Below are 16,575 nucleotides of genomic sequence, written 5' to 3' on the forward strand. Positions count from 1 at the left end.
CTATGTCTTTTTACTTTGCACATAGCCATTTACACCTGGTACAAGAAATTTGAATCACAACTGCCACAGCTTATGACACTTGGGACAGTGCACAAACTTTTGAACGAGTTGAATTATCATCACATCTGACATGCGACTCGTGGAGCACATATCGAATCTCTGTGAAATGTGTTCAAAACTTTGAGTTTTTCTACTGACTGGTGTAGGTGTGAAGTTTTAAGTATGCAGTATTTGTTTTTTGTATCATTTTCAAAGTGCACAGTTATTTTTCACTCACCCTGTACAACAGATGCTGCTTGCAGCAGGAACATTATTACAGTTTTGTTAAATAGAATTTCAGGTTTTCACGGTATTGAGTCCGAAGATGGCCGTCTTCTGGACTGAAGCACTGTACAGTGTGGTAAAAATCATGAATACAAATCATCACATCCCAAAGACCACAATGCAAATTTACATGTATTATCATTGCTTTCTGGCTTCTACCACCAGAATGTGGTTAAGTATAAGAATGCATTTCTTTATACACAAATTCCAATTGCAGTTGATATTTCCGGCACATTTTTATGAAGTTATTTTTAAGTAACAAGTGTATTGGTGTACTCTAAATAGCCTATTTATGACCAACTTACAAGCAATTTATTGTGATGTACATTACAATGCACTAAAATTCTTCACGGCATTACACTGGTTGAACATTTCATTCACAGAATTAGCCAAGAATTAAAAACAGAGGCTGTCACTGGCTGATTAATTTTGTACATCCTGCCTACTGTGATGCATTACAACCCCAACTCCAGCAACCACAAGAACTTAGACATTTAAATTAATTTTGTCAGCCAATGAACACGTTAGTCCCGTGCCATCAGGTTCCACATTAATGGACTTAACAACGCCATCTTCAACAACCATTGAATATCGCTTTGATCGAGTTCCGCCCAGTGGTGGCAAGTCAGTCGACAGATCTACAGCTTTTGTGAATGCAGCATTGGGATCAGCAAGCATTCGAATCTGAAACGAAGGGCGCACTTACATGAATTCATGTCTCAAATACTGATGTCTGTCATTTACAATGCACCATGCAGAAAGAAATTACATACTCGTACCTAAGACATCCTATCACATCCAAGTCGCCACCTACTGAAATAAAATATTTAATGACATTTCTATACAGGGGCTATGTCCACCTTCCACCCGGTTTCTGCAGACCACAACTCAAATATAACTACTCTGTTAGATCTATTCCCTACCACACATATTCTATCTAATTACTATAGTTTTACTCCTGTTCTATCCAATTCAGATGATAAATTCCTGATTTTATTCTCCCATTTACTTATGATTTTATAAATGTAAAATTGTGTATTTCTTAATTCTATAATATTTGTACAATTTATAATTTTTTTATAAGCTATCCCTTCATTAAGCATTAGCCATTTTCTACTCAAGAAACGTTCCCTCCATTTCCTCACTTCTGAACATTTTAATTATATGAAGCATATAGACCTAGACATAGATGGGAGGATAATGTCAGGCAGGATCTATGGGAGATAGGAGTTGAAGGAGACTGGATTTTGTTGACCCAGGACAGGGTCCAGTGGAGTGCTTTGGTTAATTCAGCGATGAACCTTCGTGTTCGGTAAGCCATCTAGTTAGTTAATTATTTATGTTCATCCTCAGTACCTAGAGGACATCTTCCTTCCTCATATCCATTACATCTCCCTCTCAGTTTCCAGATACCAGCCTCAAACCAAGTTAGCCGACTTACTTTTCTTGCTCCTTGTAAAACAAACTGTGTATTATTTTCTAACCCATTTATGTTTCACCTCACTATAAAACAGTGACTTATTTTCTCTGATGTTTGAAAACAGATTCTGTCAATCTACATCACTGCATATTTCTTTATTTTTTACAAATTACAGTCATTTTTCACCCTTAGGTTTTGCCAAATATATCCTAGTCCTATTTTACTTAACTTCTCACCTGACTATCAAATTCTAAATTCTTTACCTGCCATTCAAAGTATGCCCTTAATAGTTCTTTCTTGTCCATCTGTAGAGTTCTTTGCAAATATTTCACAGCAAAACAATATTTTGCCCCTCTTACCAGTGGTGAAGATGACGATGATGATCTCAAAGGCAGATCTTCAGCATGCGTACATGAAGTCACAACTCAGAAGAACACTTGTCATAATTACCTACAAACCACTGTGTAAGCCTTAAGATTTGTATAGCCCCAAAATCAATTCTACGTAAGACTTACTTTTCCATCCACTTTGTGTTCTTTACCCCAGGCTTCCATAACAAACGGATCATTCACGGAAACACAGACTATTTCCTTTATGCCTTTCTGTTTCAGTTCATCTGCCTTGCTTACATATCCTGGGAGATGAGTCTACACAAACAAGATGAAATACATTAAACAAAGCCCGCACAGAAAGTCAGCAAAAGCATAATCAACACAAAGAAACAACTATATAAATGCCATTGCACTTACAGTAAAATGGGAAGATCGATTATAAATGAAATAGGAGGAGGGTAATGAATTAAGTTTATAAAACATTCTGCATTATAAACTGTGCAAAATAAAATGTTACCACATACTAGGCGATAAATGCATTTACCTCCTGTAGAAATGAGCACCTGCACCTATAGCAACTGTACTGACGCACTAACCAATTTCTAACAAGACTAGTGCACGCTGTCTACTTTCTCCTTATTCTGAATAAATAAAACATTAATAATCAGGCCAGCAATCACATGCTGATGGCATTTCAGGATATTTTTCTATAAATAAATTGCATGTTCTTAGCACAGCGTTTCAAAACTAGTGTTGTTAAACGTCTGGTAACTGGAAAATGAGAAATTAAAAAGTCTGCCAGTGTGCGACATAATGCAATGCATCACTGAACACATTCACCTTGGAGCAGCCAGGCGTGAAGGCTCCGGGGACTGCAAAGATCACAACTTTCTTTCCCTTTGTCAGCTCTGAAAGATTGACCTTCTTGGTGGGGCTGTTCTCATACAGCTCCACACTCGGCAGTTTGTCACCAGCCTGGAACATGGACACATGAACTACTAAACTAACTGAGCTGCAAAACTAAATTATGGGGGCAGGAGAGGTTAGTCAATTAGTACAACTACATGTTCAATAGACTAAAAACTCGTAAATCTGAGAAGTAATTCTATAGGGCTGCATCATCATGTCCAAATTATACAGTGCTGATTGCATAATATGAACATACTCTATATAACAGGTTGGTCCAACAGCTCTCTTTCCTTGGGCCAAAAATGCTTTTGCTGTTGGACCTATGGGCCAAGAAACCCCTAACTGGCACAATTTTTAAAGACTGATACCCAATTATTAACTTTAACAATGCTTAAGAGAAACTACATATCACCTTACCACATGCTAAAATATAAATTTTATTTAAATTTTTACAAAGTATCTATTACTACAAAGTTAAAAGTCCCAAAGAAGCTCTTGAATCACTTTCTCCATTTAATTTTCAACCCATCTTCCCCAGCTGGTTTTCTTACACATTTGTACACCACTTGAAAATTATGGGAAGTCCAGATTATTTGAACATGTGCAGATTACATAATAAATACAGAACCAGCTCTGCCAAAGCATATAAACATATTACTTCAACATAAATTGATACTTCAAATAATCTGGGCAAACTAAATATTTATCCACTTTGCCCCATTCACCTCGCCTGGTAAATCACCATTACATGTAATAAGTTATAACTTCCAAAATAATGCACAACAAAAACCTGACCAGAAGTGTAGCTTTCATAACTTGCTGAAATAAATCTATGTAATTACAATCAAAATATTTTAACAAATATGCACTAAAACTAAATTATACCTTACATACTCCATGATAAATCATCACATAAAACCCCACATTTCCTCAGGGAGAATACACATGTCTGCACATACCATAACTGAACTGTAATGACATTTACTGTTGACTGCAAAAAATGGGCCTTCTTCACTTTGATCCGCAAAATAACAGAAGAGAAAACTTGTCCTGACGATAAGGAAAACAACCAAAATATCTACTTGTCTGCACAACTACCAACCAGCAAAAAACTTTCAAAATACAGTGGCAAGTGTATCGATGATGAATCGAACTACGGGCCTTCGTAACAACTACATGTGAGGCCGTATGTTTCGAACTTATTCGACGTTAAGCATGACACAATTCGACCATTTGATCTTGAACAATGTGCGCGATAAATTCGACTGTGGCGAAATTTTAAAACTTATTTCTGGTTCGTTTGTCACAATGCATGAATGTTAACACAGGCGCACTGTAAGATTCGAAGCAACACTGTAAGTAAACTTGTTACCATTTCCTTTTATTTTTCATTCAGCGTAAAGCGGATGAGAAACTGCAATCCGGAATCAAGTACAATTGACAGAATCTTGACGCATGACAAAAATCTACATAAATGTCTTGTTTGACTTTCATCGGATACAATGTAAAAGATTAATATTTATGAAAAATTACCTGAATCACCATTCTTGAAGTGGATGTAAGAAACGATCGCTCTACTATACTGCCACGAAAATGTTGAATACCTGACAAAATAACTCGACCTCCACCTTGAAACAACTGCATTGACAGTGCTTTCTCTTGACCTTCAAACAGAAAACGAATGTATGGTGTAACTAATGCAAGCAATGGTTACCGTATTTTACCAACATAACGAATCTATTTCTCACTGCTGGCAACATAGGCGGCATATTGCGTCACGGAACCACCTTCGTTCACGACAGGGGATAAGATCCCAACAATGGCGCATTTGGCAAATTTGCGTTGAAGGTTCTTAATGTTTATGGAATTAGCGTGGATACGAGAACGCGGCCGTAGATGGTGAAGGATATAACGAAACAGATTCTGAAATGAACAGGCCAGGCGAAATGTAGAATGATTGCAGGACGAATTCTGAGAACGAAATCACCCAGAGCGATTTAAGGCCACACCTCGGAAAAAGGTGAAAGGGAAGGAGCGTACATATCCGCAAGATACACTGCAGCTGCTCTCATGATATTTTCACAAACAAACTGTTGATCTCATTAGACACGTTCTCACCACCACTTACTTCCTCTACGATGGTTCCTTTAATGGCCAAAAAGACGGCGTCGCCATGGGATCTCAACTGGCCCTCGTAGTGGCTAACCAGCAGGCCTCAATTTCATCGAAAGATATGCCAGTCCGCTGGTGTAGGTACGTGGATGATGCGTTCGTTGTGTGGCCGCATAAGATTCAAGAATTTTTAAAACACCTTAATAGCATCCATCGGAACATAAAATTTGCAATGGAAGTGGAACAAAATAAAACGCTACCGTTCCTGGACGTTATGTTGAGCAGATTGGACGAGCCAATGGGACACGCGGTATACAGAAAAGCTGCACACATTGATCTGCCTACATTTTCATTCATACAATTGGAAGACATTACACTCTGTTACGGATAATTTCTCTCCTTGCATTCGGACCAATGCCATTAAATATATCTAATCACCCTTCCTTCAGATACTTTGTATCTTATTTCCCAAAATTAAAAACTTGTGGGTTTCTCATATAAATTTATGAAAAAGACTGAGAAGGCAGTGCTGTTATGATTGTCAGGAGCTCTTCCTCCAGCAGTGCTGACATATACACAACACTGAATACAGACTATGCACCAGAGAAATAAAACTCTATTGGCCTTGGATTATGTCTGGATGGAAGGTATGCTAAATCATACAGGCACTCACTTTTAACCATATATTTCCTTTATTTAAGTAGCAATGTTGAATTACCTCAACTATGTACAATATGTGTGATACTTATTTGCACGCATGTGTTTTCTTGCCCTTTCTATAAGTTATTTCTTCATTAGTCTGTCTATTACAATATATAACATTTCTCTTTTGTATTATATATAACATCAGTGAGACAAAAAGTAAGCATTTTAACGCAGCAGGCATCTAGATATTTGTTACTCACAACATTTTTCCTGGCTTGTGTGACTAACTGCACTTTAAGTGCATGTTGACAGAATGTATCATGTCCCACATATGAAAACTCATTTTTAACAAGCGAGTTTGCAAGAAAATGTTTAACTACATATGGCCAACAGTAACCACAAAACAGAGCCCCACAGTGACACAGATATCTTGCTTCACCCTACTACATAGAAGGTTCAACAGATGGCTTCTGAGCCTGGTACATCTGGAGGTGCCATCTGACTTCCAGACTGATTCCAATACAAGGAACAGGGAGAAGACAAAACAATGAATCAGTACATAAACTTAAGGATGCAAAAGCAATGTAGAATTATAGGAACATAGACTAAAATAAATAACATTATCACACTGGTTCAGGTTTCATGAAGAATTATGGCAGCAAAACTGTCGAGATGGGGGACGGATGTGAGTCGCAGGGCCTGCAACATTTTCAGGATCATGTGCATCCTGACCCATCTGATCAGTTTTTTCCCACCAGAACAAGTTTCAGTCTATACCAGACAGACTAGGTTAAATTACAAGCAATGTAGTCTTATCGTAAGTGTTTCATTTGCTGAGTACAACAGCTCAGATTCCATTTCAGACATTTCTAAAAATCAGCTAATATTTGTTCCTATGTATATTAACATGGAATTTTACTCAGTGTTTGCAACTTTTTAAGAAGACAACTGAATTTGTAAATGTTTTCTTCATGTTCCATTTAAACACATTTTAATTACACTACTTTCATATGTATACACCAAATTCAATGAGAATTCTGTACAATACATCCCACATGAGTCATAGGCTTCTTTAAACTACAAATGGCTGACATATTACACCAGTATCCCCTACAGTACCTGCTAAATGCAGAATATATGAACAGAAGTTGATTACATAAAATTCCACTCTGGTGATACCCAATAATTGCATTTGAATATCAAATCAACTTTCAGAGAACAATGTCAAATAAAATTTTAATGTTGTGATAATGATATTCCTCAATAATTACCAGTCAGTTTTACTGGCCTTTTAAGAGCATATACTTTAACAGATTTTTGAAGTCTCTAGACCATGGATTCAACACTTCAATCACTCTAGTGGGTATGATGTGTCCACACATCATGCACAAATTTTTGGGTAAGATGTTTGTACACATTAAGCTCAATCTTTTGCTTAGGCACAGCAGATGCTACAATTGTTGGCTTTGTCATGTACCATGCTCATTATCCCTTCCTCTTAATTCTGATATTGTAAAGAGGTTTTTGTCATCCTGAGTTTGTGCCCTTCCTTGTTAAAGGTCTGAATGAAGATGAATTAATGATGATAGTGATATCAGGTCTCCAGTAGAGATTGTAAAGTATGAAATAACAGTTTATATGGTGTGTGAAAGGGCATCAAGTTACATTTGTACCACTGATTTATAATGTGAGTTGGCTCAGTGGGGTTCCTGCTACAGACCTCTGATGAGAAAGATATAGTATTTATCAAGACAATTACTACAACGTCCAATTTACAGAAGCAATCTTGGGTAGAAACAAGTGGAACTATCAGTTAAAACTGTGGTCTCCTTCAGGACTTGGTTGAAGAATCTACTAAAATCAGGGCATGACACTTATTAACAGAAGAAAGATGTACTTGTCCTCAGCTCCTGGGACAAGTGACTGGTAAATGTGTTAACAACCCTCCCCAGAGCAGAAATTACAGATAACCTGAGTAAATGACAGGAACATTGAAAGCAAAGCCAAAGTGTGTAATGGATTTCCAAACCTTTACAGTGTAGATTCTGTTGACCAGTATCTTTCTTATTACCCTGTAAAATTAAAGATGATAAAGTGGCCAGAGTGTGTTCTTGTATCTTCTGAAGTGAGCTTTTCAGGTTTTTCCTAAACAACTCCAAACCCAAACTGTAATTCACACTGGCCATGACGCAATTCTTCTACCTCCGACACCTTGCCGCAGCAACAACCATATCACCGAAGGTAATAAATAAGCAGTATGACACTGCAGTGTGCCTAAGGAACTGACTTGTAAATTCATGCAAGTATTCTTTTTTTATTTAACTGTAAATCATAATGTGGGCAATTATTGCATTAATAATTTCTGTATCGAGATTGTCTACCAAGGCCAGAAAGTTAGGTTAGGCCATAATCATAACTTAAAAAAAGTTATGCTTTTATAGTAACATAAGCAGCACTTCTTTGAAAAGCTTTAAACGCGATGAATCTGCAGTCTGCCAAATTACTAGCAAGTATAAATAAAATTGTAACTCACAAAAAAATATTTCTCTGGAACTGAATAGTCCATCACTGAAGCTACATCATTCTCTACTGAATAAATGGCATGTGCCATTGTTGTTCAGAGGTAGGTCTTTATCAATTTCTGCCCTAAAAAGATTCTTTCGGCAGATACAGTAGTACTGTTTATCTGCATTAAGAACAGACTCAACCTTGAAGCAGTCATGCTGAAAGTCTTAAAAATGTTGCCCCTTACTGAAGCAATCTGCATGATAAACCATGAAATGATAAAAAAAAATACAAAAATGAGATGAAACATTAGAAAACTATAAAACTAAAGAAAAACTGAAAGTCAAACAGTGTTTCTATATCACATATTAGAACAGCTATGCGTCTGCACAGATGTTTACTCTCTTGGATAGTCAAGTCAATTTTATGCTGACATACAGTAACATGAAGACATAAAGATGGCTGTCTTCTGGGTTGTTGTGCTATGTAGTCTGGTATAAGTTTTCTGACATTTCAGAGGTCCTTGCTGCCTCCATCATCAGGGTGAAGAATATGCACCAGTAAACTTCTACCAAACTAAGCGGTACAACAACCTAACCTCAAATCCCACAATTATTCACAGTAGATTACAAATGTTTGGATATGCTTCACTGTCTTCACTGAACAATGAATTTAAACATATCCCTCATGTCAGAAATATGAGAAAGAACTTAATACTTGCTATTCTTCAAACAGTTTGTGACATTCAATGTCACTATCACCACCTATAAATATTACAGATTTCAATATTGGCATTTTTTCAGTTTTTACATTTCAAAACAAATCCAAACTTAACAAGTTCAGCAAATGATTCAAACTGGGTTTGTAAAGTTTTGTAATTTGGTTTGCCATTTAATTAAAATATTCTGTTCTGGAACAATTTTCTAAGTTTGCTATAGGTTCATCACCATTCTCAAAATCAAGCACCCCTTTTCTAAGAGTGCTTTTCTCCTCGAATGTCTATGGAATGTCATACTTACTATTCCCTGCAAATTAATGAGCCTCATTCAACACAGTTTCAAACCGTCAAATAATATTGTTCTAACCACGCACTTAATTGTCAGACAACTTATTCTATTCACACAGTCGTCCAGTCCACAGTCAGTCACTATACTGTCTGAGCTACCCAGCTCACCTGCTTTTTTGATACATGCTCTGTATTAATGTATCTCAATGACAGTCATCAGCTCAACATGATCTGCATTTCCAGTGCAATCCAACAGTATGGCAAAATAATTAAAATGTTTGATTTTGTTCTGTTGTCTCATTCAATTCACTAGCCATTTGCTCTATTAGTTCATTCTGTGTTCCATGTCTTAAAAATTTCAGATTTCATTTCTATGTATGCAGTGGAAATGTTCTCATTGCACTGGGTCATATTTTGATATAAGTTTCACCAAATCTATAAAACTTCCTGAATTTTTAGTTGAATCTAAAGATAATGTTTCCCTATATCCTCTGAACACTAACTTGTGTGATGCCAAACATTGTGTAATGCTCATCAATTATTCCAGTAAATCCTACCACTGTTTCTTTGCTTCCTGAATGCAGAGCTGGTTCTTGTAATCAAAGCCTTTACATTGGAGTAACTTTTGCTCTAATTCAAGCTATTTCTACATGACCTCTGATTTTTTCACATTTTCTACCATAGTACCTAAGTGTTTCCAGTCACAGCATAAATTCAAAATAACATATAATGCCAAAATAATCACCATGAAAAGCAATAAGCGCAGCTCCTCATTTTTAAGTACACCAACCACTGCTGGTTCCGTTTCTCACTATTTTTCAAAATTCTGTTCTAGTGAAAGGAACTAAAATGTCTGCTTTTGAGCGTTCCGCATAACTTAGTTCAGTGCAAATAGGCCCCTTGCATAATGCACTGCTGGGAATCTCTCAGTGTTATAATCCACTCGCCTGCTGCATCACAGCTAATATAAATTTTTTCAGGACAACAGTCGCAAGGTTCTGATTAAAGTTCAAGTTTCTTGCTGTCGCAAGATCATGATAATTTCTCAAGCATCTTGTGTTGGTCCTCCACAGGCACTTGTTACTCCTGCAGCTGCCCTACACTTGCACACAATTTTGTCATTAGAAGAATCACACTTAGTCACCACCCAATTTCATTTTCACCCAAATTTTTCTTACTTACAGTTGCATCATTTCTTTTTTAAAATATTAGAAGCAACCCAATTAATTCTGGATTAATTTGTTCCAATTCAGCTGTTCTTTTTTTATACATACACCAAATTCAAATTCTCTTCCTAAATCATGTTCCCATTTAACACTTGACATCACACTAAACACTACAAACACTGCCCTGTCCACAATATTGCTGCTTTCACAATTCAAAAGTGACAGAATTATCTTCTCCGCCAGTTTCTTGGCCCTACAACTATCACAAAGTATTTCAATTAAAAGCAGCAACTATCTTCAGAAAAGTACATCTTAATGCATATAATATTAACAAACAAACCCAAATAACAACACTGGTTAAACACTAAAATGTAAGACACTGTTCATAAAGACTAATAAAAGCTGCAAACTGCCAATTCCTCAGAAACACTAAAAGAAAAAGTGACATGTAACCGAACAGCACACAATCAATCTACAGTCAACAATAGCACTTTATGGAAGGCATTTACAAAATTGTCATTTACTCTCCACAGGCTTTTATTGAAAACTCTCAATTCCTTCTTCATTGATTTTACCTCAGATAAAAATACATGTCTAAGGCAAACTTCAGCAAGAGTATGAGGAGAGAAGGCAATTCTGACACATACAAGTACGGACGTGAGGCACTTGCAGGCCCTACAGCCACAAAGGCCTGGGCTGTCACTGACTTTACTGCTACTGCTCAGTGAGTCACACATTGTACATATATGCCCAGTGTGTAAAATGGAATACATACATGATTACATGAGTGGCAATGTTAGACCAAAGAAAATATGGGATGCTGCAAGGGACAACATTCTTCAGCCAGCATACTTGTCACAGAACATCTCAATTTCTGATAAAGACTTCATGACAGAGAATATGAAACATGCCATGACATGGACATAGTTCATGTAAATGAGATCAGCAGCAAAGATGATATCCTGCAACCAGTGCATTCTGGAGGACATGAAACATTCATAAAAGCAAAAGAAGAGCTACAAATCGCAGTGGCCAAAGTATACTGTCCTGTAACTATTCCTTGAGAAGAGGATGTAGAATATCCTGCATTTTCAAATACTTTTGGTGGCAGTAAATTAAACTCCCTTTGCTTAAAACATACCTTTGTTACTCAGAAGTTGCCATGCACTATGATCACTGTGCTGTAGAAAGGAGTGAGCTTCTACTTTTCATGCAAAAATGCTTATTAAAATGAAAGGAAATATTTCCACAAAAAACCACTGAGTAGTGGCGAGTCAATTACAGCAGAGAATATGATAATAACTTTGTACAAGGACTCATTCAACATGATACATAACGTGCACATGATGGCATATGAAACAGTGTGTCACAATGGCACCAGGAAAAGCTTAGTTTGTAAGCCATGGTTTGACAATTCAGGTTACCAACACTTTTCAACACTGTTCCTGTGGCTGAGACCCAGTGGCCAGAACTTCTAATAATCTGTAAGTGTTTAGCTGTATAATACAATAACTTGGTGCTGAACCCTCTGATGCACACGCACAAACTGGAGAGGGTACCCCTCCACCTCTACTTTGGGACGCACGTCACTGCTTGTCTCTGCTTGTGCACAGTGGCATATTACAGTCCTTGTCCTCATACAACCTGGCTGCTAACATTAAACTTTAAGCTTATTTGTACCTGGAACATTAACATATGCATTATAATTTGCTTCTCAACCAAATGAAGGATTCATTGCTGTTGATGGGACTGATGGATACAATTAAAGATAATGGATGCACTGAACTGCAGCTTCCTGCGTATCATCCCAATTTCAATCCTACTGAATTGGTTTGGGCAATCATGAAAGCATGATTATTTACTTAGGAGAGATTTCAGATGAAGACAAATTTTCAAGTTCATCTGAAGACAAGATAAGATGATAAAGCTAGTAAACCAACAAGAACTCTCACTACAGACTAGTCATCTGACGGGGGAGTGTGAAGCGATGATTATGGAACATTTTTGGATGATACCAAGATGCATGTAGCAAATATTGGAATTAAGACACCCAGTGGACACTGTTAAAGACAATTCAAGATTCAAAATTACAGAGACTACACAAATTATCTTTACACCTTTTATCTCAAATAAATAAACACAGAAATAAGACATACATAGGTTGTTCCACCTGACAGAGGAAGTCATGAATCTGTACTGAGTGAAATGCCAGTAGGTGTTACCACTACTCAGCTTGACGTGCATTATCATTACAATGTCAGATGTCACAGTTTCACTGCAGGAAAAGCTCAGTATGTCAAGTGATTTTTCATAAAAAGATTAGATACACAAGTTCTAAGTAACATTTGAACCTTCATAACATATAAGATGTAACCTACACAAGCTTGGTAAAAGTAGTTAAAAAGAGACATGAGACAACAGGGACATATAGTACAGTTGGGAGCAACTGCAAGCTCATGTGCTTTTACAAGATGGCATTCCACTACACTGGAGCTGTGTGAAAAATTCACCCCTCTGACTTTCTTTTATGTACACACAACAATAGTAAGAGCCGGGATAGCTCAGTCAGTATAGTGACTAGCTACGGGCTGGACGACCGGGGTTCGATCCCCGATGGGGGCAGGATTTTTCCTCTAGCCTCTGCGTCCAGACCGGCTCTGGGGCCCACCCAGCCTCCTCTACAATGGGTACCGGGGTCCTTTCCCGGGGGTAAAGCCGGCCGGGGCGTGATGCTGACCACTCACCCCCATCTAGTGCCGAGGTCAAGGAAGAGAGGCGCTATACCTCCTCTCACCCCAAACGCCTACATGGCGTATAGTGGGACAAACTTTACTTTTTACACACAACAATAGTGGTCAACATACGAGACTTTAAGACAAGAATTGCTGCTTTTATGGAAACTGTCAACTTTGAAATGGTACAACAGACACAGAGAGACCAAATACCATTTTGACATTTTATGTGTAACAAATAATGCCCATATTGGATATGTAAGGTTTCAGTGTTACTTTATGATGTACTCAAATTAACCCGGTATGTGTATATCATTTTTGAAGTGTTTTATTTGAGTTTACAATTATAAAGATAATTTCTGTCCACTCTGTATCAAACACCATCAGATACAAACATAATTTTATGTAAAACAAAGTTATGTAAAACTGATTGTTTCAGGTACCAATGCCTGGTCATTTGATGACAAGGCCTGTAAGTTTATTTAATAAATATTGTCACAGTAACTAAGAACATGGAATACTCTCACTTTTATCAGACTGCACAGGATATAATGAAAGAAGTATGATCAGATCCATCACAGCAGGAAGAACATTATCCACCGAAATTTAAATTTGACTGCTGTGGCTTAGGTTCAAACAAGGAACACACTCAGATAAAATGCATTCACAGTCACCAATGAAGAATGTACTTATGCACAATGATGAGCTTCAGATCACAAGTTACAAGAACAATGACAAAGAGAATCTATTGATTGAACATTGGGAACTGAGCACTGAGCCATTTGTCTGTACTCCCACTGGTACATCAATTTTAGGGCTGTTAATCAATAATTTGTTACTGTTGCTTTTATCATTGTTGCCAGACACCTGGGCAATGCCCATGAAATGATGAGAAGGTTGTACTGCTGTTGTCCTTTTTTAATCATTAGCAGCGTCACTTCCTCTAGTGACAGTGTGTACCAGGAAGCTGGCCCTCCCCATTTATCAACAAGCGTAAGGGTATGAAATGTGACACAATCAAAATTACATCTATGAACCAAGGGGAACAGGAAACAGCAATCTGCTCAACTATCTACCAGCTACGACAACCTTACAGAAGTAATTTATCCACTTTTTCAAAATATTGTGGCAATCTCCAAGTAGACTATGATTCTCATCTTTCACTAAGTTAGTTCCATGTGATAGCCTTTTGTTCTAAACTCATTTCTGTCTCTTTAATGTTTCTTTGAAACTCATTATAAAAGTATCATCTATTTTTGAATATGGCTGTCTTCTAGGTTGTAGCATCATGTGCTGGCTCCATCACAGGGCGACGTGCAAACTACGTACGTGGAATCAGTTTGAGAAAAAGGAACCAGTCAGTCAAGGCACTGGCTGGACCAGCGGGAAGTAGGGTTAGGACTGGCAAGGGCCCAGGAGCCAGGGGCCAGGGGCTACCCTTTTCCTCAAACCGATTCCACATGCACGGCTTACCAATCATCCTGATGATGGAAGCAGCTAGGACGTCTAAAACATTAGTAAACTTCTCACAGACTACACAGCACTACAATCCAGAAAACAGCCATCTTCATACTCACCACCATGAGAACCTCAAATCCTATCGTCTTTTTTTGGTTTTTGGAGGTTCTAGTAGTTTCAGATCTCACATTGTTCTAGCATTCATTTGGTTTGAATTCTGCAACCAGTGCAATTTGATCTGCTTTCTTTGACACAATCATCCTGAGCACCCTTCAACAAACCATGGTTTATGCTACATTAACTCATATTAACTTACAAGCTACACCACAAGCTCTGTCGATGTACACATTTTCTTATTCGAGACTTTAACCTGGTACTTACAAATAACTTAATTAAATTCTGAGTTATTTAAATGTATAGAATTCAAGTTTTCAAATATCTAAATGCCCCTAAAGGAAATACAGCACTAAGTATGGAGAAGTGGACATTTACTCCAAACCAGTTTGAAAGAAATGAATGGTTGTGAGATTCTTCATTTCCTTATATTTCTGCTAATAAGAAATTTCAGTTCTAAATCCTGCAGCATACATATCATGGACCTAACACTACTTTATCACATGCCCATTAACAAAGGGTACTCAATTTGCCAAGATATGTGTTCACTTGTATGTCTGCTTGTGTGTGTGTATGTGTGTGTGTGTGTACACTCTATTCTGACTGTGTGGTAGAGACTGACTCTGCTAAAGCAACTGACCAGTGCCACATATACCTTACTGTAATAGCTGTAAGCACCACTGCCGTCTAAAGCTTAAAACTGTTACATCTACAAACAGCATATGCTTACTTCTTGCCTTACAAACAACAACTTTAACAACAAGATACATTATCTCACTAGTGGCCACTGCCAACATTATCCTGACAAAATTCTCTCATCTCACAACTTCTCACATCCTTTTCTTCATTCGATATGTCAACCGTAGCAGTTGACATTAATATGAGATCAGGTTCTAAGACGTTCTTGTCCTCGACGCTGCACATCACGTCAGTAGATGGTTGCAAGCCTTCCATTGAGACTGCAGAGTCACTGTCCAAACCACCACACTTCTTATCTTCATTGCAACTCAAGTCCAAACCATCAGAATGCACTTTCAACGCAAGCACCAGATCTTGTAAGATCTCAGTTTCCTTCAGCTCAATGAGCTGGAAGCGATGGTTAAACAGTGTCAGATGTGCAAAGACACAGTTCAGGTGCGCATGTAGATTTAGTAATACTACCTCCCGAAAGTGGCAGTGATACAGATGTGCCAACACATGGAACAGGAGACGCAGGATCTTGCGAACAATAGACTCGAACGAACTTGGAAACTCATTTGCTAAGAAGAAGAAAAAAACAAGCTTAGTTTTAGTATGAGTATCAAATAAATGTTTCCATTATGGCATAGTATGCCAACCTGTCCAACTTGCTAACAAGGACATGTCATCAGACTTATCTTAAATATCTCCATATTTTAATTTTGTGCTCTGATGTGTGAGTTTTTTGGACGAACTGTAGAATAATTTGCTAAAATAATATTGAGTAACACATTTGCATCTGCTAAATGCTGCTGATGATGAAAGCAGTTAGTATGTACTGATTTATGAAATGTCTGTGCCAGGTACAAGCACCAGCCTTAATATGGTCACCCCAGCCTAAACAAGAAAGTTTTGTTGACAACATCAACCTAGGACATCATGTTGTTAACCCGCCTTTCTTCAGCCATGAAGATGGAGACATGTTCCTCCAAAATGCTTGTTAATAACCAGAAGACTTGAATGCAGACTAATCCATTAAGCCCTATCTTAACTCACAATACCACTTTTTATTGCTTATACTGCATTGGTTTACTTCAGACAATGTCCAACATAACTGTGCACACAACTAAACAACTGATGTCACAAATCCCCAGTGAACTGAATGGGCCCACAT

General features: G+C 37.7%; 2 protein-coding genes across 3 annotated transcripts in view; both read right to left on the minus strand.

The window, feature by feature from the left end:
- Positions 1 to 613: 613 nt before the first annotated feature.
- On the minus strand, positions 614 to 4,719 carry Prx5 (Peroxiredoxin 5). 2 transcript variants are annotated; one of them, XM_022069830.2, is made up of 4 exons: positions 4,519 to 4,719; positions 2,917 to 3,051; positions 2,260 to 2,391; positions 614 to 1,008 (listed from the first exon to the last, which is right to left on the minus strand). In XM_022069830.2, exons 1-4 carry the CDS (start codon positions 4,627 to 4,629, stop codon positions 811 to 813), a joined length of 576 nt encoding a protein of 191 aa, XP_021925522.1. In that variant the 5' UTR covers positions 4,630 to 4,719; the 3' UTR covers positions 614 to 810. The 2 variants fall into 2 exon arrangements, with proteins under 2 accessions (XP_021925522.1, XP_021925532.1); XM_022069840.2 differs by lacking the exon at positions 4,519 to 4,719 and adding an exon at positions 3,945 to 4,125.
- A 1,047-nt stretch (positions 4,720 to 5,766) lies between these two features.
- Positions 5,767 to 16,575, minus strand: part of Mob2 (MOB kinase activator 2) — a 28,858-nt gene continuing 18,049 nt past the window's right edge. The window contains exon 5 of the mRNA XM_022069754.2: positions 5,767 to 15,982. Coding sequence (XP_021925446.1) covers positions 15,501 to 15,982 — 482 coding nt within the window. The 3' untranslated portion in view covers positions 5,767 to 15,500. The remainder of the gene's footprint in view (positions 15,983 to 16,575) is intronic.

This window comes from Zootermopsis nevadensis, unplaced genomic scaffold, assembly GCF_977971745.1.
Source record: "Zootermopsis nevadensis isolate Lab colony 2312 unplaced genomic scaffold, Znev_1.0 Znev_ptg000003l, whole genome shotgun sequence".
NCBI classification, from domain to species: domain Eukaryota; kingdom Metazoa; phylum Arthropoda; class Insecta; order Blattodea; family Termopsidae; genus Zootermopsis; species Zootermopsis nevadensis.